At 45.2% G+C, this 23,229-nt stretch overlaps 2 protein-coding genes across 2 annotated transcripts in view; one reads left to right on the top strand and one right to left on the bottom strand.

Annotated features, from left to right (window-relative positions):
* Nucleotides 1-23,229, top strand: part of LOC105339124 (dihydroorotate dehydrogenase (quinone), mitochondrial) — a 270,339-nt gene that overhangs the window by 227,547 nt on the left and 19,563 nt on the right. The window lies entirely within an intron of this gene.
* Nucleotides 1-23,229, bottom strand: part of LOC105339126 (mucin-3B) — a 39,137-nt gene that overhangs the window by 15,270 nt on the left and 638 nt on the right. Inside the window, exon 2 of the mRNA XM_066077690.1 lies at nt 47-20,127. Coding sequence (XP_065933762.1) covers nt 47-20,108 — 20,062 coding nt within the window. The 5' untranslated portion in view covers nt 20,109-20,127. The remainder of the gene's footprint in view (nt 1-46; nt 20,128-23,229) is intronic.

The following is a 23,229-nucleotide window of genomic DNA, read 5'->3' on the forward strand; positions in this document are numbered from 1 at the left end:
CCTGCCAATGATGATGCTTCAGGAGCAGTTGCAGTACTTTCTGTACCAGCGCTTGCAGAGGTTTCAGTAGAGGTTCCTTCTGTAGAGACCGATGTGGCCACACTTGTACTCTCCTGACTTGTGAGTGTAGAAGTCAATGTTGTTGTTTCCTGCGATGTTGGCAATTGTGTACTTTGTTGTGTGGTCGATGAAGTTTCGCCAGTGGTTTCCGTTGAGCTTGTAACGGAAGAAGTTTCAGGTTGTGTTGCTGACGGCGTTGTTGTTTCTGCAGTCAAAGATTCAGTGCTTGTCTCGCTGGTGGTAGTGGAGTACGCAGCTGTACTTTCTGCGCTACTGGAAGATGTTGTTGAGGGCTGCTCAGAGGAAGTTTCAGACACTGACACCTGGCTGGTTGTACTTTGTTCAGTTGATAAGCTAGTTGAAGTAGTACTTTGTTCACTTGCTGGGCTAGTAGATGTGAAACTTGTTTCCAGGGTTGTTGTGTCCGTCTGTGCACCTGATTGTGTGGTAGTGGATTTTTCCGAAATGGTAGAGCTTGAAATAGATTGCGTAGAAGTAGTGGCTTCTGTGGTGGTCTCTGTCGACGAGCCTGCCAGTGATGATGTTTCAGGAGCAGTTGTTGAAGTACTTTCTGTACCAGCACTTGCAGAGGTTTCAGTAGAGGTTCCTTCTGTAGAGACCGATGTGGCCACACTTGTACTCTCCTGACTTGTGAGTGTAGAAGTCAATGTTGTTGTTTCTTGCGATGTTGGCAATTGTGTACTTTGTTGTGTGGTCGACGAAGTTTCGCCAGTGGTTTCCGTTGAGCTTGTAACGGAAGAAGTCTCAGGCTGTGTTGTTGACGGCGTTGTTGTTTCTGCAGTCAAAGATTCAGTGCTTGTCTCGCTGGTGGTAGTGGTGTACGCAGCTGTACTTTCTGCGCTACTGGAAGATGTTGTTGAGGGCTGCTCAGAGGAAGTTTCAGACACTGACACCTGGCTGGTTGTACTTTGTTCAGTTGATAAGCTAGTTGAAGTAGTACTTTGTTCACTTGCTGGGCTAGTAGATGTGAAACTTGTTTCCAGGGTTGTTGTGTCCGTCTGTGCACCTGATTGTGTGGTAGTGGATTCTTCCGAAAAGGTAGAGCTTGAAATAGATTGCGTAGATGTAGTGCCTTCTGTGGTGGTCTCTGTCGACGAGCCTGCCAATGATGATGCTTCAGGAGCAGTTGAAGTACTTTCTGTACCAGCGCTTGCAGAGGTTTCAGTAGAGGTTCCTTCTGTAGAGACCGATGTGGCCACACTTGTACTCTCCTGACTTGTGAGTGTAGAAGTCAATGTTGTTGTTTCCTGCGATGTTGGCAATTGTGTACTTTGTTGTGTGGTCGATGAAGTTTCGCCAGTGGTTTCCGTTGAGCTTGTAACGGAAGAAGTTTCAGGTTGTGTTGCTGACGGCGTTGTTGTTTCTGCAGTCAAAGATTCAGTGCTTGTCTCGCTGGTGGTAGTGGAGTACGCAGCTGTACTTTCTGCGCTACTGGAAGATGTTGTTGAGGGCTGCTCAGAGGAAGTTTCAGACACTGACACCTGGCTGGTGGTACTTTGTTCAGTTGATAAGCTAGTTGAAGTAGTACTTTGTTCACTTGCTGGGCTAGTAGATGTGAAACTTGTTTCCAGGGTTGTTGTGTCCGTCTGTGCACCTGATTGTGTGGTGGTGGATTCTTCCGAAATGGTAGAGCTTGAAATAGATTGCGTAGAAGTAGTGCCTTCTGTAGTGGTCTCTGTCGACGAGCCTGCCAATGATGATGCTTCAGGAGCAGTTGAAGTACTTTCTGTACCAGCGCTTGCAGAGGTTTCAGTAGAGGTTCCTTCTGCAGAGACTGATGTGGCCACACTTGTACTCTCCTGACTTGTGAGTGTAGAAGTCAATGTTGTTGTTTCCTGCGATGTTGGCAATTGTGTACTTTGTTGTGTGGTCGATGAAGTTTCGCCAGTGGTTTCCGTTGAGCTTGTAACGGAAGAAGTTTCAGGCTGTGTTACTGACGGCGTTGTTGTTTCTGCAGTCAAAGATTCAGTGCTTGTCTCGCTGGTGGTAGTGGAGTACGCAGCTGTACTTTCTGCGCTACTGGAAGATGTTGTTGAGGGCTGCTCAGAGGAAGTTTCAGACACTGACACCTGGCTGGTGGTACTTTGTTCAGTTGATAAGCTAGTTGAAGTAGTACTTTGTTCACTTGCTGGGCTAGTAGATGTGAAACTTGTTTCCAGGGTTGTTGTGTCCGTCTGTGCACCTGATTGTGTGGTAGTGGATTCTTCCGAAATGGTAGAGCTTGAAATAGATTGCGTAGAAGTAGTGGCTTCTGTGGTGGTCTCTGTCGACGAGCCTGCCAGTGATGATGTTTCAGGAGCAGTTGAAGTACTTTCTGTACCAGCACTTGCAGAGGTTTCAGTAGAGGTTCCTTCTGTAGAGACCGATGTGGCCACACTTGTACTCTCCTGACTTGTGAGTGTAGAAGTCAATGTTGTTGTTTCCTGCGATGTTGGCAATTGTGTACTCTGTTGTGTGGTCGACGAAGTTTCGCCAGTGGTTTCCGTTGAGCTTGTAACGGAAGAAGTCTCAGGCTGTGTTGCTGACGGCGTTGTTGTTTCTGCAGTCAAAGATTCAGTGCTTGTCTCGCTGTTGGTAGTGGTGTACGCAGCTGTACTTTCTGCGCTACTGGAAGATGTTGTTGAGGGCTGCTCAGAGGAAGTTTCAGACACTGACACCTGGCTGGTGGTACTTTGTTCAGTTGATAAGCTAGTTGAAGTAGTACTTTGTTCACTTGCTGGGCTAGTAGATGTGAAACTTGTTTCCAGGGTTGTTGTGTCCGTCTGTGCACCTGATTGTGTGGTGGTGGATTCTTCCGAAATGGTAGAGCTTGAAATAGATTGCGTAGAAGTAGTGGCTTCTGTGGTGGTCTCTGTCGACGAGCCTGCCAGTGATGATGCTTCAGGAGCAGTTGAAGTACTTTCTGTACCAGCGCTTGTAGAGGTTTCAGTAGAGGTTCCTTCTGCAGAGACCGATGTGGCCACACTTGTACTCTCCTGACTTGTGAGTGTAGAAGTCAATGTTGTTGTTTCCTGCGATGTTGGCAATTGTGTACTTTGTTGTGTGGTCGATGAAGTTTCGCCAGTGGTTTCCGTTGAGCTTGTAACGGAAGAAGTTTCAGGTTGTGTTGCTGACGGCGTTGTTGTTTCTGCAGTCAAAGATTCAGTGCTTGTCTCGCTGGTGGTAGTGGAGTACGCAGCTGTACTTTCTGCGCTACTGGAAGATGTTGTTGAGGGCTGCTCAGAGGAAGTTTCAGACACTGACACCTGGCTGGTGGTACTTTGTTCAGTTGATAAGCTAGTTGAAGTAGTACTTTGTTCACTTGCTGGGCTAGTAGATGTGAAACTTGTTTCCAGGGTTGTTGTGTCCGTCTGTGCACCTGATTGTGTGGTAGTGGATTCTTCCGAAATGGTAGAGCTTGAAATAGATTGCGTAGAAGTAGTGGCTTCTGTGGTGGTCTCTGTCGACGAGCCTGCCAGTGATGATGTTTCAGGAGCAGTTGTTGAAGTACTTTCTGTACCAGCACTTGCAGAGGTTTCAGTAGAGGTTCCTTCTGTAGAGACCGATGTGGCCACACTTGTACTCTCCTGACTTGTGAGTGTAGAAGTCAATGTTGTTGTTTCCTGCGATGTTGGCAATTGTGTACTTTGTTGTGTGGTCGACGAAGTTTCGCCAGTGGTTTCCGTTGAGCTTGTAACGGAAGAAGTCTCAGGCTGTGTTGTTGACGGCGTTGTTGTTTCTGCAGTCAAAGATTCAGTGCTTGTCTCGCTGGTGGTAGTGGTGTACGCAGCTGTACTTTCTGCGCTACTGGAAGATGTTGTTGAAGGCTGCTCAGAGGAAGTTTCAGACACTGACACCTGGCTGGTTGTACTTTGTTCAGTTGATAAGCTAGTTGAAGTAGTACTTTGTTCACTTGCTGGGCTAGTAGATGTGAAACTTGTTTCCAGGGTTGTTGTGTCCGTCTGTGCACCTGATTGTGTGGTGGTGGATTCTTCCGAAATGGTAGAGCTTGAAATAGATTGCGTAGAAGTAGTGGCTTCTGTGGTGGTCTCTGTCGACGAGCCTGCCAGTGATGATGCTTCAGGAGCAGTTGAAGTACTTTCTGTACCAGCGCTTGTAGAGGTTTCAGTAGAGGTTCCTTCTGCAGAGACCGATGTGGCCACACTTGTACTCTCCTGACTTGTGAGTGTAGAAGTCAATGTTGTTGTTTCCTGCGATGTTGGCAATTGTGTACTTTGTTGTGTGGTCGATGAAGTTTCGCCAGTGGTTTCCGTTGAGCTTGTAACGGAAGAAGTTTCAGGTTGTGTTGCTGACGGCGTTGTTGTTTCTGCAGTCAAAGATTCAGTGCTTGTCTCGCTGGTGGTAGTGGAGTACGCAGCTGTACTTTCTGCGCTACTGGAAGATGTTGTTGAGGGCTGCTCAGAGGAAGTTTCAGACACTGACACCTGGCTGGTGGTACTTTGTTCAGTTGATAAGCTAGTTGAAGTAGTACTTTGTTCACTTGCTGGGCTAGTAGATGTGAAACTTGTTTCCAGGGTTGTTGTGTCCGTCTGTGCACCTGATTGTGTGGTAGTGGATTCTTCCGAAATGGTAGAGCTTGAAATAGATTGCGTAGAAGTAGTGGCTTCTGTGGTGGTCTCTGTCGACGAGCCTGCCAGTGATGATGTTTCAGGAGCAGTTGTTGAAGTACTTTCTGTACCAGCACTTGCAGAGGTTTCAGTAGAGGTTCCTTCTGTAGAGACCGATGTGGCCACACTTGTACTCTCCTGACTTGTGAGTGTAGAAGTCAATGTTGTTGTTTCCTGCGATGTTGGCAATTGTGTACTTTGTTGTGTGGTCGACGAAGTTTCGCCAGTGGTTTCCGTTGAGCTTGTAACGGAAGAAGTCTCAGGCTGTGTTGTTGACGGCGTTGTTGTTTCTGCAGTCAAAGATTCAGTGCTTGTCTCGCTGGTGGTAGTGGTGTACGCAGCTGTACTTTCTGCGCTACTGGAAGATGTTGTTGAAGGCTGCTCAGAGGAAGTTTCAGACACTGACACCTGGCTGGTTGTACTTTGTTCAGTTGATAAGCTAGTTGAAGTAGTACTTTGTTCACTTGCTGGGCTAGTAGATGTGAAACTTGTTTCCAGGGTTGTTGTGTCCGTCTGTGCACCTGATTGTGTGGTAGTGGATTCTTCCGAAATGGTAGAGCTTGAAATAGATTGCGTAGAAGTAGTGGCTTCTGTGGTGGTCTCTGTCGACGAGCCTGCCAGTGATGATGTTTCAGGAGCAGTTGAAGTACTTTCTGTACCAGCACTTGCAGAGGTTTCAGTAGAGGTTCCTTCTGTAGAGACCGATGTGGCCACACTTGTACTCTCCTGACTTGTGAGTGTAGAAGTCAATGTTGTTGTTTCCTGCGATGTTGGCAATTGTGTACTAGTTTGTGTGGTCGACGAAGTTTCGCCAGTGGTTTCCGTTGAGCTTGTAACGGAAGAAGTCTCAGGGTGTGTTGCTGACGGCGTTGTTGTTTCTGCAGTCAAAGATTCAGTGCTTGTCTCGCTGTTGGTAGTGGTGTACGCAGCTGTACTTTCTGCGCTACTGGAAGATGTTGTTGAGGGCTGCTCAGAGGAAGTTTCAGACACTGACACCTGGCTGGTGGTACTTTGTTCAGTTGATAAGCTAGTTGAAGTAGTACTTTGTTCACTTGCTGGGCTAGTAGATGTGAAACTTGTTTCCAGGGTTGTTGTGTCCGTCTGTGCACCTGATTGTGTGGTAGTGGATTCTTCCGAAATGGTAGAGCTTGAAATAGATTGCGTAGAAGTAGTGGCTTCTGTGGTGGTCTCTGTCGACGAGCCTGTCAGTGATGATGTTTCAGGAGCAGTTGAAGTACTTTCTGTACCAGCACTTGCAGAGGTTTCAGTAGAGGTTCCTTCTGCAGAGACTGATGTGGCCACACTTGTACTCTCCTGACTTGTGAGTGTAGAAGTCAATGTTGTTGTTTCCTGCGATGTTGGCAATTGTGTACTTTGTTGTGTGGTCGATGAAGTTTCGCCAGTGGTTTCCGTTGAGCTTGTAACGGAAGAAGTTTCAGGCTGTGTTACTGACGGCGTTGTTGTTTCTGCAGTCAAAGATTCAGTGCTTGTCTCGCTGGTGGTAGTGGAGTACGCAGCTGTACTTTCTGCGCTACTGGAAGATGTTGTTGAGGGCTGCTCAGAGGAAGTTTCAGACACTGACACCTGGCTGGTGGTACTTTGTTCAGTTGATAAGCTAGTTGAAGTAGTACTTTGTTCACTTGCTGGGCTAGTAGATGTGAAACTTGTTTCCAGGGTTGTTGTGTCCGTCTGTGCACCTGATTGTGTGGTAGTGGATTCTTCCGAAATGGTAGAGCTTGAAATTGATTGCGTAGAAGTAGTGGCTTCTGTGGTGGTCTCTGTCGACGAGCCTGCCAGTGATGATGTTTCTGGAGCAGTTGAAGTACTTTCTGTACCAGCACTTGCAGAGGTGTCAGTAGAGGTTCCTTCTGTAGAGACCGATGTGGCCACACTTGTACTCTCCTGACTTGTGAGTGTAGAAGTCAATGATGTTGTTTCCTGCGATGTTGGCAATTGTGTACTTTGTTGTGTGGTCGACGAAGTTTCGCCAGTGGTTTCCGTTGAGCTTGTAACGGAAGAAGTCTCAGGCTGTGTTGTTGACGGCGTTGTTGTTTCTGCAGTCAAAGATTCAGTGCTTGTCTCGCTGGTGGTAGTGGTGTACGCAGCTGTACTTTCTGCGCTACTGGAAGATGTTGTTGAGGGCTGCTCAGAGGAAGTTTCAGACACTGACACCTGGCTGGTTGTACTTTGTTCAGTTGATAAGCTAGTTGAAGTAGTACTTTGTTCACTTGCTGGGCTAGTAGATGTGAAACTTGTTTCCAGGGTTGTTGTGTCCGTCTGTGCACCTGATTGTGTGGTAGTGGATTCTTCCGAAATGGTAGAGCTTGAAATAGATTGCGTAGAAGTAGTGGCTTCTGTGGTGGTCTCTGTCGACGAGCCTGCCAGTGATGATGTTTCAGGAGCAGTTGAAGTACTTTCTGTACCAGCACTTGCAGAGGTTTCAGTAGAGGTTCCTTCTGTAGAGACCGATGTGGCCACACTTGTACTCTCCTGACTTGTGAGTGTAGAAGTCAATGTTGTTGTTTCCTGCGATGTTGGCAATTGTGTACTCTGTTGTGTGGTCGACGAAGTTTCGCCAGTGGTTTCCGTTGAGCTTGTAACGGAAGAAGTCTCAGGCTGTGTTGCTGACGGCGTTGTTGTTTCTGCAGTCAAAGATTCAGTGCTTGTCTCGCTGTTGGTAGTGGTGTACGCAGCTGTACTTTCTGCGCTACTGGAAGATGTTGTTGAGGGCTGCTCAGAGGAAGTTTCAGACACTGACACCTGGCTGGTGGTACTTTGTTCAGTTGATAAGCTAGTTGAAGTAGTACTTTGTTCACTTGCTGGGCTAGTAGATGTGAAACTTGTTTCCAGGGTTGTTGTGTCCGTCTGTGCACCTGATTGTGTGGTGGTGGATTCTTCCGAAATGGTAGAGCTTGAAATAGATTGCGTAGAAGTAGTGGCTTCTGTGGTGGTCTCTGTCGACGAGCCTGCCAGTGATGATGCTTCAGGAGCAGTTGAAGTACTTTCTGTACCAGCGCTTGTAGAGGTTTCAGTAGAGGTTCCTTCTGCAGAGACCGATGTGGCCACACTTGTACTCTCCTGACTTGTGAGTGTAGAAGTCAATGTTGTTGTTTCCTGCGATGTTGGCAATTGTGTACTTTGTTGTGTGGTCGATGAAGTTTCGCCAGTGGTTTCCGTTGAGCTTGTAACGGAAGAAGTTTCAGGTTGTGTTGCTGACGGCGTTGTTGTTTCTGCAGTCAAAGATTCAGTGCTTGTCTCGCTGGTGGTAGTGGAGTACGCAGCTGTACTTTCTGCGCTACTGGAAGATGTTGTTGAGGGCTGCTCAGAGGAAGTTTCAGACACTGACACCTGGCTGGTGGTACTTTGTTCAGTTGATAAGCTAGTTGAAGTAGTACTTTGTTCACTTGCTGGGCTAGTAGATGTGAAACTTGTTTCCAGGGTTGTTGTGTCCGTCTGTGCACCTGATTGTGTGGTAGTGGATTCTTCCGAAATGGTAGAGCTTGAAATAGATTGCGTAGAAGTAGTGGCTTCTGTGGTGGTCTCTGTCGACGAGCCTGCCAGTGATGATGTTTCAGGAGCAGTTGAAGTACTTTCTGTACCAGCACTTGCAGAGGTTTCAGTAGAGGTTCCTTCTGTAGAGACCGATGTGGCCACACTTGTACTCTCCTGACTTGTGAGTGTAGAAGTCAATGATGTTGTTTCCTGCGAAGTTGGCAATTGTGTACTTTGTTGTGTGGTCGACGAAGTTTCGCCAGTGGTTTCCGTTGAGCTTGTAACGGAAGAAGTCTCAGGGTGTGTTGCTGACGGCGTTGTTGTTTCTGCAGTCAAAGATTCAGTGCTTGTCTCGCTGGTGGTAGTGGTGTACGCAGCTGTACTTTCTGCGCTACTGGAAGATGTTGTTGAGGGCTGCTCAGAGGAAGTTTCAGACACTGACACCTGGCTGGTTGTACTTTGTTCAGTTGATAAGCTAGTTGAAGTAGTACTTTGTTCACTTGCTGGGCTAGTAGATGTGAAACTTGTTTCCAGGGTTGTTGTGTCCGTCTGTGCACCTGATTGTGTGGTAGTGGAATCTTCCGAAATGGTAGAGCTTGAAATAGATTGCGTAGAAGTATTGGCTTCTGTGGTGGTCTCTGTCGACGAGCCTGCCAGTGATGATGTTTCAGGAGCAGTTGAAGTACTTTCTGTACCAGCACTTGCAGAGGTTTCAGTAGAGGTTCCTTCTGCAGAGACCGATGTGGCCACACTTGTACTCTCCTGACTTGTAAGTGTAGAAGTCAATGTTGTTGTTTCCTGCGATGTTGGCAATTGTGTACTCTGTTGTGTGGTCGACGAAGTTTCGCCAGTGGTTTCCGTTGAGCTTGTAAGGTAAGAAGTTTCAGGTTGTGTTGCTGACGGCGTTGTTGTTTCTGCAGTCAAAGATTCAGTGCTTGTCTCGCTGTTAGTAGTGGTGTACGCAGCTGTACTTTCTGCGCTACTGGAAGATGTTGTTGAGGGCTGCTCAGAGGAAGTTTCAGACACTGACACCTGGCTGGTTGTACTTTGTTCAGTTGATAAGCTAGTTGAAGTAGTACTTTGTTCACTTGCTGGGCTAGTAGATGTGAAACTTGTTTCCAGGGTTGTTGTGTCCGTCTGTGCACCTGATTGTGTGGTAGTGGAATCTTCCGAAATGGTAGAGCTTGAAATAGATTGCGTAGAAGTAGTGCCTTCTGTGGTGGTTTCTGTCGACGAGCCTGCCAATGATGATGCTTCAGGAGCAGTTGAAGTACTTTCTGTACCAGCACTTGCAGAGGTTTCAGTAGAGGTTCCTTCTGTAGAGACCGATGTGGCCACACTTGTACTCTCCTGACTTGTGAGTGTAGAAGTCAATGTTGTTGTTTCCTGCGATGTTGGCAATTGTGTACTTTGTTGTGTGGTCGACGAAGTTTCGCCAGTGGTTTCCGTTGAGCTTGTAACGGAAGAAGTCTCAGGCTGTGTTGCTGACGGCGTTGTTGTTTCTGCAGTCAAAGATTCAGTGCTTGTCTCGCTGTTGGTAGTGGTGTACGCAGCTGTACTTTCTGCGCTACTGGAAGATGTTGTTGAGGGCTGCTCAGAGGAAGTTTCAGACACTGACACCTGGCTGGTGGTACTTTGTTCAGTTGATAAGCTAGTTGAAGTAGTACTTTGTTCACTTGCTGGGCTAGTAGATGTGAAACTTGTTTCCAGGGTTGTTGTGTCCGTCTGTGCACCTGATTGTGTGGTGGTGGATTCTTCCGAAATGGTAGAGCTTGAAATAGATTGCGTAGAAGTAGTGGCTTCTGTGGTGGTCTCTGTCGACGAGCCTGCCAGTGATGATGCTTCAGGAGCAGTTGAAGTACTTTCTGTACCAGCGCTTGTAGAGGTTTCAGTAGAGGTTCCTTCTGCAGAGACCGATGTGGCCACACTTGTACTCTCCTGACTTGTGAGTGTAGAAGTCAATGTTGTTGTTTCCTGCGATGTTGGCAATTGTGTACTTTGTTGTGTGGTCGATGAAGTTTCGCCAGTGGTTTCCGTTGAGCTTGTAACGGAAGAAGTTTCAGGTTGTGTTGCTGACGGCGTTGTTGTTTCTGCAGTCAAAGATTCAGTGCTTGTCTCGCTGGTGGTAGTGGAGTACGCAGCTGTACTTTCTGCGCTACTGGAAGATGTTGTTGAGGGCTGCTCAGAGGAAGTTTCAGACACTGACACCTGGCTGGTGGTACTTTGTTCAGTTGATAAGCTAGTTGAAGTAGTACTTTGTTCACTTGCTGGGCTAGTAGATGTGAAACTTGTTTCCAGGGTTGTTGTGTCCGTCTGTGCACCTGATTGTGTGGTAGTGGATTCTTCCGAAATGGTAGAGCTTGAAATAGATTGCGTAGAAGTAGTGGCTTCTGTGGTGGTCTCTGTCGACGAGCCTGCCAGTGATGATGTTTCAGGAGCAGTTGAAGTACTTTCTGTACCAGCACTTGCAGAGGTTTCAGTAGAGGTTCCTTCTGTAGAGACCGATGTGGCCACACTTGTACTCTCCTGACTTGTGAGTGTAGAAGTCAATGTTGTTGTTTCCTGCGATGTTGGCAATTGTGTACTTTGTTGTGTGGTCGACGAAGTTTCGCCAGTGGTTTCCGTTGAGCTTGTAACGGAAGAAGTATCAGGCTGTGTTGTTGACGGCGTTGTTGTTTCTGCAGTCAAAGATTCAGTGCTTGTCTCGCTGGTGGTAGTGGTGTACGCAGCTGTACTTTCTGCGCTACTGGAAGATGTTGTTGAAGGCTGCTCAGAGGAAGTTTCAGACACTGACACCTGGCTGGTTGTACTTTGTTCAGTTGATAAGCTAGTTGAAGTAGTACTTTGTTCACTTGCTGGGCTAGTAGATGTGAAACTTGTTTCCAGGGTTGTTGTGTCCGTCTGTGCACCTGATTGTGTGGTAGTGGATTCTTCCGAAATGGTAGAGCTTGAAATAGATTGCGTAGAAGTAGTGGCTTCTGTGGTGGTCTCTGTCGACGAGCCTGCCAGTGATGATGTTTCAGGAGCAGTTGAAGTACTTTCTGTACCAGCACTTGCAGAGGTTTCAGTAGAGGTTCCTTCTGTAGAGACCGATGTGGCCACACTTGTACTCTCCTGACTTGTGAGTGTAGAAGTCAATGTTGTTGTTTCCTGCGATGTTGGCAATTGTGTACTTTGTTGTGTGGTCGACGAAGTTTCGCCAGTGGTTTCCGTTGAGCTTGTAACGGAAGAAGTCTCAGGCTGTGTTGCTGACGGCGGTGTTGTTTCTGCAGTCAAAGATTCAGTGCTTGTTTCGCTGTTGGTAGTGGTGTACGCAGCTGTACTTTCTGCGCTACTGGAAGATGTTGTTAAGGGCTGCTCAGAGGAAGTTTCAGACACTGACACCTGGCTGGTTGTACTTTGTTCAGTTGATAAGCTAGTTGAAGTAGTACTTTGTTCACTTGCTGGGCTAGTAGATGTGAAACTTGTTTCCAGGGTTGTTGTGTCCGTCTGTGCACCTGATTGTGTGGTGGTGGATTCTTCCGAAATGGTAGAGCTTGAAATAGATTGCGTAGAAGTAGTGGCTTCTGTGGTGGTCTCTGTCGACGAGCCTGCCAATGATGATGCTTCAGGAGCAGTTGAAGTACTTTCTGTACCAGCACTTGCAGAGGTTTCAGTAGAGGTTCCTTCTGTAGAGACCGATGTGGCCACACTTGTACTCTCCTGACTTGTGAGTGTAGAAGTCAATGTTGTTGTTTCCTGCGATGTTGGCAATTGTGTACTTTGTTGTGTGGTCGACGAAGTTTCGCCAGTGGTTTCCGTTGAGCTTGTAACGGAAGAAGTCTCAGGCTGTGTTGCTGACGGCGTTGTTGTTTCTGCAGTCAAAGATTCAGTGCTTGTCTCGCTGTTGGTAGTGGTGTACGCAGCTGTACTTTCTGCGCTACTGGAAGATGTTGTTGAGGGCTGCTCAGAGGAAGTTTCAGACACTGACACATGGCTGGTGGTACTTTGTTCAGTTGATAAGCTAGTTGAAGTAGTACTTTGTTCACTTGCTGGGCTAGTAGATGTGAAACTTGTTTCCAGGGTTGTTGTGTCCGTCTGTGCACCTGATTGTGTGGTGGTGGATTCTTCCGAAATGGTAGAGCTTGAAATAGATTGCGTAGAAGTAGTGGCTTCTGTGGTGGTCTCTGTCGACGAGCCTGCCAGTGATGATGCTTCAGGAGCAGTTGAAGTACTTTCTGTACCAGCGCTTGTAGAGGTTTCAGTAGAGGTTCCTTCTGCAGAGACCGATGTGGCCACACTTGTACTCTCCTGACTTGTGAGTGTAGAAGTCAATGTTGTTGTTTCCTGCGATGTTGGCAATTGTGTACTTTGTTGTGTGGTCGATGAAGTTTCGCCAGTGGTTTCCGTTGAGCTTGTAACGGAAGAAGTTTCAGGTTGTGTTGCTGACGGCGTTGTTGTTTCTGCAGTCAAAGATTCAGTGCTTGTCTCGCTGGTGGTAGTGGAGTACGCAGCTGTACTTTCTGCGCTACTGGAAGATGTTGTTGAGGGCTGCTCAGAGGAAGTTTCAGACACTGACACCTGGCTGGTGGTACTTTGTTCAGTTGATAAGCTAGTTGAAGTAGTACTTTGTTCACTTGCTGGGCTAGTAGATGTGAAACTTGTTTCCAGGGTTGTTGTGTCCGTCTGTGCACCTGATTGTGTGGTAGTGGATTCTTCCGAAATGGTAGAGCTTGAAATAGATTGCGTAGAAGTAGTGGCTTCTGTGGTGGTCTCTGTCGACGAGCCTGCCAGTGATGATGTTTCAGGAGCAGTTGAAGTACTTTCTGTACCAGCACTTGCAGAGGTTTCAGTAGAGGTTCCTTCTGTAGAGACCGATGTGGCCACACTTGTACTCTCCTGACTTGTGAGTGTAGAAGTCAATGTTGTTGTTTCCTGCGATGTTGGCAATTGTGTACTTTGTTGTGTGGTCGACGAAGTTTCGCCAGTGGTTTCCGTTGAGCTTGTAACGGAAGAAGTATCAGGCTGTGTTGTTGACGGCGTTGTTGTTTCTGCAGTCAAAGATTCAGTGCTTGTCTCGCTGGTGGTAGTGGTGTACGCAGCTGTACTTTCTGCGCTACTGGAAGATGTTGTTGAAGGCTGCTCAGAGGAAGTTTCAGACACTGACACCTGGCTGGTTGTACTTTGTTCAGTTGATAAGCTAGTTGAAGTAGTACTTTGTTCACTTGCTGGGCTAGTAGATGTGAAACTTGTTTCCAGGGTTGTTGTGTCCGTCTGTGCACCTGATTGTGTGGTAGTGGATTCTTCCGAAATGGTAGAGCTTGAAATAGATTGCGTAGAAGTAGTGGCTTCTGTGGTGGTCTCTGTCGACGAGCCTGCCAGTGATGATGTTTCAGGAGCAGTTGAAGTACTTTCTGTACCAGCACTTGCAGAGGTTTCAGTAGAGGTTCCTTCTGTAGAGACCGATGTGGCCACACTTGTACTCTCCTGACTTGTGAGTGTAGAAGTCAATGTTGTTGTTTCCTGCGATGTTGGCAATTGTGTACTTTGTTGTGTGGTCGACGAAGTTTCGCCAGTGGTTTCCGTTGAGCTTGTAACGGAAGAAGTCTCAGGCTGTGTTGCTGACGGCGGTGTTGTTTCTGCAGTCAAAGATTCAGTGCTTGTCTCGCTGTTGGTAGTGGTGTACGCAGCTGTACTTTCTGCGCTACTGGAAGATGTTGTTAAGGGCTGCTCAGAGGAAGTTTCAGACACTGACACCTGGCTGGTTGTACTTTGTTCAGTTGATAAGCTAGTTGAAGTAGTACTTTGTTCACTTGCTGGGCTAGTAGATGTGAAACTTGTTTCCAGGGTTGTTGTGTCCGTCTGTGCACCTGATTGTGTGGTGGTGGATTCTTCCGAAATGGTAGAGCTTGAAATAGATTGCGTAGAAGTAGTGGCTTCTGTGGTGGTCTCTGTCGACGAGCCTGCCAGTGATGATGCTTCAGGAGCAGTTGAAGTACTTTCTGTACCAGCGCTTGCAGAGGTTTCAGTAGAGGTTCCTTCTGTAGAGACCGATGTGGCCACACTTGTACTCTCCTGACTTGTGAGTGTAGAAGTCAATGTTGTTGTTTCCTGCGATGTTGGCAATTGTGTACTTTGTTGTGTGGTCGACGAAGTTTCGCCAGTGGTTTCCGTAGAGCATGTAACGGAAGAAGTTTCAGGTTGTGTTGCTGACGGCGTTGTTGTTTCTGTAGTCAAAGATTCAGTGCTTGTCTCGCTTGTGGTAGTGGTGTACGCAGCTGTACTTTCTGCGCTACTGGAAGATGTTGTTGAGGGCTGCTCAGAGGAAGTTTCAGACACTGACACCTGGCTGGTTGTACTTTGTTCAGTTGATAAGCTAGTTGAAGTAGTACTTTGTTCACTTGCTGGGCTAGTAGATGTGAAACTTGTTTCCAGGGTTGTTGTGTCCGTCTGTGCACCTGATTGTGTGGTAGTGGATTCTTCCGAAATGGTAGAGCTTGAAATAGATTGCGTAGAAGTAGTGGCTTCTGTGGTGGTCTCTGTCGACGAGCCTGCCAGTGATGATGTTTCAGGAGCAGTTGAAGTACTTTCTGTACCAGCACTTGCAGAGGTTTCAGTAGAGGTTCCTTCTGTAGAGACCGATGTGGCCACACTTGTACTCTCCTGACTTGTGAGTGTAGAAGTCAATGTTGTTGTTTCCTGCGATGTTGGCAATTGTGTACTTTGTTGTGTGGTCGACGAAGTTTCGCCAGTGGTTTCCGTTGAGCTTGTAACGGAAGAAGTATCAGGCTGTGTTGTTGACGGCGTTGTTGTTTCTGCAGTCAAAGATTCAGTGCTTGTCTCGCTGGTGGTAGTGGTGTACGCAGCTGTACTTTCTGCGCTACTGGAAGATGTTGTTGAAGGCTGCTCAGAGGAAGTTTCAGACACTGACACCTGGCTGGTTGTACTTTGTTCAGTTGATAAGCTAGTTGAAGTAGTACTTTGTTCACTTGCTGGGCTAGTAGATGTGAAACTTGTTTCCAGGGTTGTTGTGTCCGTCTGTGCACCTGATTGTGTGGTGGTGGATTCTTCCGAAATGGTAGAGCTTGAAATAGATTGCGTAGAAGTAGTGGCTTCTGTGGTGGTCTCTGTCGACGAGCCTGCCAGTGATGATGCTTCAGGAGCAGTTGAAGTACTTTCTGTACCAGCGCTTGCAGAGGTTTCAGTAGAGGTTCCTTCTGTAGAGACCGATGTGGCCACACTTGTACTCTCCTGACTTGTGAGTGTAGAAGTCAATGTTGTTGTTTCCTGCGATGTTGGCAATTGTGTACTTTGTTGTGTGGTCGACGAAGTTTCGCCAGTGGTTTCCGTAGAGCTTGTAACGGAAGAAGTTTCAGGTTGTGTTGCTGACGGCGTTGTTGTTTCTGCAGTCAAAGATTCAGTGCTTGTCTCGCTGGTGGTAGTGGTGTACGCAGCTGTACTTTCTGCGCTACTGGAAGATGTTGTTGAGGGCTGCTCAGAGGAAGTTTCAGACACTGACACCTGGCTGGTTGTACTTTGTTCAGTTGATAAGCTAGTTGAAGTAGTACTTTGTTCACTTGCTGGGCTAGTAGATGTGAAACTTGTTTCCAGGGTTGTTGTGTCCGTCTGTGCACCTGATTGTGTGGTAGTGGATTCTTCCGAAATGGTAGAGCTTGAAATAGATTGCGTAGAAGTAGTGGCTTCTGTGGTGGTCTCTGTCGACGAGCCTGCCAGTGATGATGCTTCAGGAGCAGTTGAAGTACTTTCTGTACCAGCACTTGCAGAGGTTTCAGTAGAGGTTCCTTCTGCAGAGACCGATGTGGCCACACTTGTACTCTCCTGACTTGTGAGTGTAGAAGTCAATGTTGTTGTTTCCTGCGATGTTGGCAATTGTGTACTCTGTTGTGTGGTCGACGAAGTTTCGCCAGTGGTTTCCGTTGAGCTTGTAAAGGAAGAAGTTTCAGGTTGTGTTGCTGACGGCGTTGTTGTTTCTGCAGTCAAAGATTCAGTGCTTGTCTCGCTGGTGGTAGTGGTGTACGCAGCTGTACTTTCTGCGCTACTGGAAGATGTTGTTGAGGGCTGCTCAGAGGAAGTTTCAGACACTGACACCTGGCTGGTGGTACTTTGTTCAGTTGATAAGCTAGTTGAAGTAGTACTTTGTTCACTTGCTGGGCTAGTAGATGTGAAACTTGTTTCCAGGGTTGTTGTGTCCGTCTGTGCACCTGATTGTGTGGTGGTGGATTCTTCCGAAATGGTAGAGCTTGAAATAGATTGCGTAGAAGTAATGGCTTCTGTGGTGGTCTCTGTCGACGAGCCTGCCAGTGATGATGCTTCAGGGGCAGTTGAAGTACTTTCTGTACCAGCGCTTGCAGAGGTTTCAGTAGAGGTTCCTTCTGTAGAAACCGATGTGGCCACACTTGTACTCTCCTGACTTGTGAGAGTAGAAGTCAATGTTGTTGTTTCCTGCGATGTTGGCAATTGTGTACTCTGTTGTGTGGTCGACGAAGTTTCGCCAGTGGTTTCCGTTGAGCTTGTAACGGAAGAAGTTTCAGGTTGTGTTGCTGACGGCGCTGTTGTTTCTGCAGTCAAAGATTCAGTGCTTGTCTCGCTGCTGGTAGTGGTGTACGCAGCTGTACTTTCTGCGCTACTGGAAGATGTTGTTGAGGGCTGCTCAGAGGAAGTTTCAGACACTGACACCTGGCTGGTGGTACTTTGTTCAGTTGATAAGCTAGTTGAAGTAGTACTTTGTTCACTTGCTGGGCTAGTAGATGTGAAACTTGTTTCCAGGGTTGTTGTGTCCGTCTGTGCACCTGATTGTGTGGTAGTGGATTCTTCCGAAATGGTAGAGCTTGAAATAGATTGCGTAGAAGTAATGGCTTCTGTGGTGGTCTCTGTCGACGAGCCTGCCAGTGATGATGCTTCAGGAGCAGTTGAAGTACTTTCTGTACCAGCGCTTGCAGAGGTTTCAGTAGAGGTTCCTTCTGTAGAGACCGATGTGGCCACACTTGTACTCTCCTGACTTGTGAGAGTAGAAGTCAATGTTGTTGTTTCCTGCGATGTTGGCAATTGTGTACTCTGTTGTGTGGTCGACGAAGTTTCGCCAGTGGTTTCCGTTGAGCTTGTAACGGAAGAAGTTTCAGGTTGTGTTGCTGACGGCGTTGTTGTTTCTGCAGTCAAAGATTCAGTGCTTGTCTCGCTGGTGGTAGTGGTGTACGCAGCTGTACTTTCTGCGCTACTGGAAGATGTTGTTGAGGGCTGCTCAGAGGAAGTTTCAGACACTGACACCTGGCTGGTGGTACTTTGTTCAGTTGATAAGCTAGTTGAAGTAGTACTTTGTTCACTTGCTGGGCTAGTAGATGTGAAACTTGTTTCCAGGGTTGTTGTGTCCGTCTGTGCACCTGATTGTGTGGTAGTGGATTCTTCCGAAATGGTAGAGCTTGAAATAGATTGCGTAGAAGTAATGGCTTCTGTGGTGGTCTCTGTCGACGAGCCTGCCAGTGATGATGCTTCAGGAGCAGTTGAAGTACTTTCTGTACCAGCGCTTGCAGAGGTTTCAGTAGAGGTTCCTTCTGTAGAGACCGATGTGGCCACACTTGTACTCTCCTGACTTGTGGGTGTAGAAGTCAATGTTATTGTTTCCTGCGATGTTGGCAATTGTGTACTCTGTTGTGTGGTCGACGAAGTTTCGCCAGTGGTTTCCGTTGAGCTTGTAACGGAAGAAGTTTCAGGTTGTGTTGCTGACGGCGTTGTTGTTTCTGCAGTCAAAGATTCAGTGCTTGTCTCGCTGGTGGTAGTGGTGTACGCAGCTGTACTTTCTGCGCTACTGGAAGATGTTGTTGAGGGCTGCTCAGAGGAAGTTTCAGACACTGACACCTGGCTGGTTGTACTTTGTTCAGTTGATAAGCTAGTTGAAGTAGTACTTTGTTCACTTGCTGGGCTAGTAGATATGAAACTTGTTTTCAGGGTTGTTGTGTCCGTCTGTGCACCTGATTGTGTGGTAGTGGATTCTTCCGAAATGGTAGAGCTTGAAATAGATTGCGTAGAAGTAATGGCTTCTGTGGTGGTCTCTGTCGACGAGCCTGCCAGTGATGATGCTTCAGGAGCAGTTGAAGTACTTTCTGTACCAGCGCTTGCAGAGGTTTCAGTAGAGGTTCCTTCTGTAGAGACCGATGTGGCCACACTTGTACTCTCCTGACTTGTGGGTGTAGAAGTCAATGTTGTTGTTTCCTGCGATGTTGGCAATTGTGTACTCTGTTGTGTGGTCGACGAAGTTTCGCCAGTGGTTTCCGTTGAGCTTGTAACGGAAGAAGTTTCAGGTTGTGTTGCTGACGGCGTTGTTGTTTCTACAGTCAAAGATTCAGTGCTTGTCTCGCTGGTGGTAGTGGTGTACGCAGCTGTACTTTCTGCGCTACTGGAAGATGTTGTTGAGGGCTGCTCAGAGGAAGTTTCAGACACTGACACCTGGCTGGTGGTACTTTGTTCAGTTGATAAGCTAGTTGAGGTGGTACTTTGTTCACTTGCTGGGCTAGTAGATGTGAAACTTGTTTCCAGGGTTGTTGTGTCCGTCTGTGCACCTGATTGTGTGGTAGTGGATTCTTCCGAAATGGTAGAGCTTGAAATAGATTGCGTAGAAGTAATGGCTTCTGTGGTGGTCTCTGTCGACGAGCCTGCCAGTGATGATGCTTCAGGAGCAGTTGAAGTACTTTCTGTACCAGCGCTTGCAGAGGTTTCAGTAGAGGTTCCTTCTGTAGAGACCGATGTGGCCACACTTGTACTCTCCTGACTTGTGAGTGTAGAAGTCAATGTTGTTGTTTCCTGCGATGTTGGCAATTGTGTACTTTGTTGTATGGTCGACGAAGTTTCGCCAGTGGTTTCCGTTGAGCTTGTAACGGAAGAAGTTTCAGGTTGTGTTGCTAACTGCGAGGATGTATCTTCAATCAAAGCTTCCGTGGTTTCATCAATGTTAGTAGTAGTGTACGCAACGGTACTGTCTGTGCTACTTGACGATGATTTTGAGGGCTGATCAGAGGAAGTTTCAGACGCTGACCCATCGCTGCTGCTTTTTTGTTCTGTTGATAAGCTAGCTGAAGTAGTACTTTGTTCACTTGATTGACTAGTAGATGTTAAACTTGTTTCCAGGGTTGTTGTGTCCGTCTGTGCACCTGATTGTGTGGTAGTGGATTCTTCCGAAATGGTAGAGCTTGAAATAGATTTCGTAGAAGTAGTGGCTTTTGTGGTGGTCTCTGTCGACAAGCCTGCCAGTGATGATGTTTCAGGAGCAGTTGAAGTACTTTCTGTACCAGTACCTGTACTTTGACTCGTCGTTTCCGAGTTTTCATTGGATGTTGTTTGCGAAATCAATGTTTCAGAAGTATCAACTTCCGATAGTGTTGTTAAAATTTGTGTTGACGATAAAACTTGTGTACTTGCTTGGAATGTTTTATCTTGAGCAATTGTAGATTCTTCTGTTGATGTTATTTGAGCAGGTTCTGTCACCGGTATCGAGTGCTCTAAGGTATTAACAGTTGATATTGCCGATGTTTCATCCGTCATTTGAGATGAACTGGAAGTTGATTCCATCCCAATTGATGAACTAACTTCTGAAAAACTTGTTGAACTTTCCACATAACTTTTGCTAGAGGTCTCTGTTTTATAAGATAATGTACTATCTGAAACGATTGTACTTGAATCCGAAGTGACTTCGGATGATTGTTGAACACTTTCGGTTGAGGAAATAACGTCGGATGTGACATTGTTTAATATTTGCCCCGCGTTGGCTGGCTCGGGAGTCTGTGTTGATCCTTGATCAGTGGCACCAGGATGAGTTGATGTCAAGGTTGGTGACTCTGTTGATGAAAGATCAGTGGACGAGGGGTATACTAGCTGAGGAAGAAGCAGGAGTACTAATACCACCAGGTTGACTGTCTTTCTTAAAACTGTTTTGTTCATCACTTTATTTTCATTGTGTCTGAAAAAAAGATGACAAAAATAATCAATTGTAATAGTTGTAAGAAATAGTTTTTACTTGAATTATTTTTTTCTGTACATAATGTTTGATACATCATTGATATCCTTGTATATTTTTGTGGTCTGCTTAAAAGTGAATTGGTTCGTGAGATTTTTTTTATTTTACGTCGCGACTAAAGGTAAAAATAAATAAATGTTATCGTTATATAAATAGTTTACTATTCATAGTTCAAGGGGTTCATTATTTCTTGGGAACAAGGAACCAACCCGAGAAAATTAAGGTCCAATAAGTACTAATACTTTACTTTCACAACATGTTTTATAGTGATTTCTTAAAGCGCAGTGTATTAAGCATACGACCATTTCTTCTATTGTTTCATCTTAAAAATTTATGGGTTTTTTTATATAAAATTAATGTATACAAATGCAAGGGTTGTAAACTTCTTTGGTTGTAGATTGATTTTTTCATATAATGGTTAGCCTCAACTTTTTGATAACTAGGATAGATAAATAAAAACTACCGGTTTTTCAAATGAAGTACATAGCCCAAAAGATATTAGAAAGTATTTTATATCGCATTAGTAATTAACAACGTACTTGGTACAGTTGTTTCGCTAAAAACAGAAAGTATTGAAGTCAAGTAAGCAATCACCCGATTCGCATTTTTAAGACTAAGTTAACTCTCCTCAACTGTCCAACCATATTAGAACTTTGCAAAACGTATGGATAACAGTCAAACGACTCTTTACAATTTTTATCTATATTTTTATTTTTGTTTATTTTATGAAAAATATGAAATAACTTCCTTCGGTGATAACACTATTTTATAATTATTCGGGCATTAAAGAACTTGATGACTGTGATAGTGAACTAGTTTCTGTGCGCGTAGCAGAACTGCTTGAAACAACAGAACATCTGGCCTAATAAAGACAAAGTTTGTCATCATTGAACAATGTTTCTCTATTCTAGTTGTGTCACCACTGAACGCGACTCGGATATCAGTTAAATTCTAGATATTCTCTTAAAAGATTACCTATAAGCGTTCATGGGAATTTCAATACTGATTGTTTAAATCCTGGTGCCCCATAAGACGTTCGTGTGAGTTCTGTACATAAAACTGGCACACATGAAAAATTGGTATCGACGATAATGGAAAAAACAAAGTTTTGAAGATTTTTTGTTCCTGTTCTAATTTAATCAATTATGAATAAAGGGCGAGGCTGGTTGGTTTTGCTGACGAATCACTGGATAAGGAACAGGCAGGGTGGGATATCTTATCTGGGCAGCGAAACGGTTTTCAGGGGCTGTCCGGCGTGAAGTATGAGAAACTCTTAAAGAAAGCTTTACAGGTTTGGAAGTCTGATAAAACTGAATACTATCTGCGACTAAGAACTTCTGTACCTATTTATTGTTAAGGTCATTCAGATTAAAAATAATTTAAACTAATTAGAATTGCACTTCCATTATATAGGATCGACAACTTTAGGTGCATTGGTCTGTTAACCATTACCTAAAGACTTACAACGGTATTTCATGCAAGTAACTTGCACATGATGAATTTTTAAGAAGTTATAGGTTTTTCTAACAAATTAATAAAACTCTGCGAAATAAAGCGCACGCCATTAAATGACGATTGTTGGAATTATCTGAGTAAACACGTCTTTAAACATTCTAATGAGTTCTTTAAACTAGATGTCAATGAGACCTTGTGAGTTCCCAAGCTCAGGTGTAAACTATTACTCTCCCTACAATGGGATAGAGCCTCCTCTATCTCTCTGTTCTACAGCCTCGGGGAGGCCATTACACTGGCACTGAGTACCAATGCTGTGTGTAAGCAAATTTAAGAATTAGTAAAAGTGTATTTTATCAAATGTTTGAATGCCTGGCTATAACAGAACTTTCATCAAAGGCTAGATAAGAAGAAAACTGAACGAGGTACTTGTAAATTAGAATATATAAAAATCATGGGTACCCACGAAGTCAGTTATACATGTATTGTATACATGATCTGTATCAACTTATTATAATATTCTTGTTATAACATTCTTTATAAAATACCTCGATTCAGCCAGGAAAAAAATAAAACTATATTTCGATGTTAAAATTAGTTTTTGAGAACTGTGTGTAGTAATATTGCATTGTTCATAATTATTACCAATGTTGTGGACTTTGTTCATCAGATCCAAAACAGACACCGCAGTGTGCTGAACTGTGACCTAATGTCCCATGTCATTACAACAAACGGGGGCGTGGATGCGGTCACCCGGGGACAGAGCAGACAAATGCCTACCCTGACACCCGCATGTCCTCTTTAATGGGTGGTTAATTGGGTAAACGCATCTAAACACTATTTGAACAAGAACCCAAACATCTTGTGTGCACACTTATATTCCCCACACCCAGTTTATTGAATTATCTGGTTAGCAATGTTTATTTGATAAATAAAGCAAAGTGCGTTCTTTCGTCATTTTTTTTTCTTACGTTATCGTTTCCTAATTGACTGTAATGCTTAAGGACTCTACTAGTGCGGTCTAAAATCTAATGATTTAAATGTTTTCCTAAACATGTCCTCTCCCAATCGCTGCACGTAAGCAATCAACCCAAAAAATTAAATCTTTAAGGCTCTCAGAAATTCCTATTGTCCATCCTTTGTCAGGAGTATTTTATCTAAAATTACAAGAGAACCGGCGTGTTTGATTTTTTCCCCCAGTGAATTGGAACAGATTTTCAGAGTTATTTAGTAATATACAGAAACTTAGAGAACTTAGTTTTAATGAAATTTTTATAATAATGTTATTATTAGTGCAAAGAAAGATTAAATGTTTTAAAATGAGTTTCGAATAAAAGTCCCAATCTAATATTGGACAACCTTTCCTAAGAGCGTTGGGATTTTAATATGTTTCACATTAATTCCCAAGCCTAATTATCTACATAGGTAAAGTAAAGTCCTGTACTGTTCATAACTGACCACACGTCAATTCACAGAAAATATGATCTTGAAATTAATCACAGGTTCTACCGAAAATTTGAGTACGGGGGGAGATATTCTTTTGTCATTTTATCGGCGATGTTTTCCTTCGTTCAATATGACAACTTTTAGTTA

Source organism: Magallana gigas, chromosome 3 (genome assembly GCF_963853765.1).
Source record: "Magallana gigas chromosome 3, xbMagGiga1.1, whole genome shotgun sequence".
NCBI classification, from domain to species: Eukaryota; Metazoa; Mollusca; class Bivalvia; order Ostreida; family Ostreidae; genus Magallana; species Magallana gigas.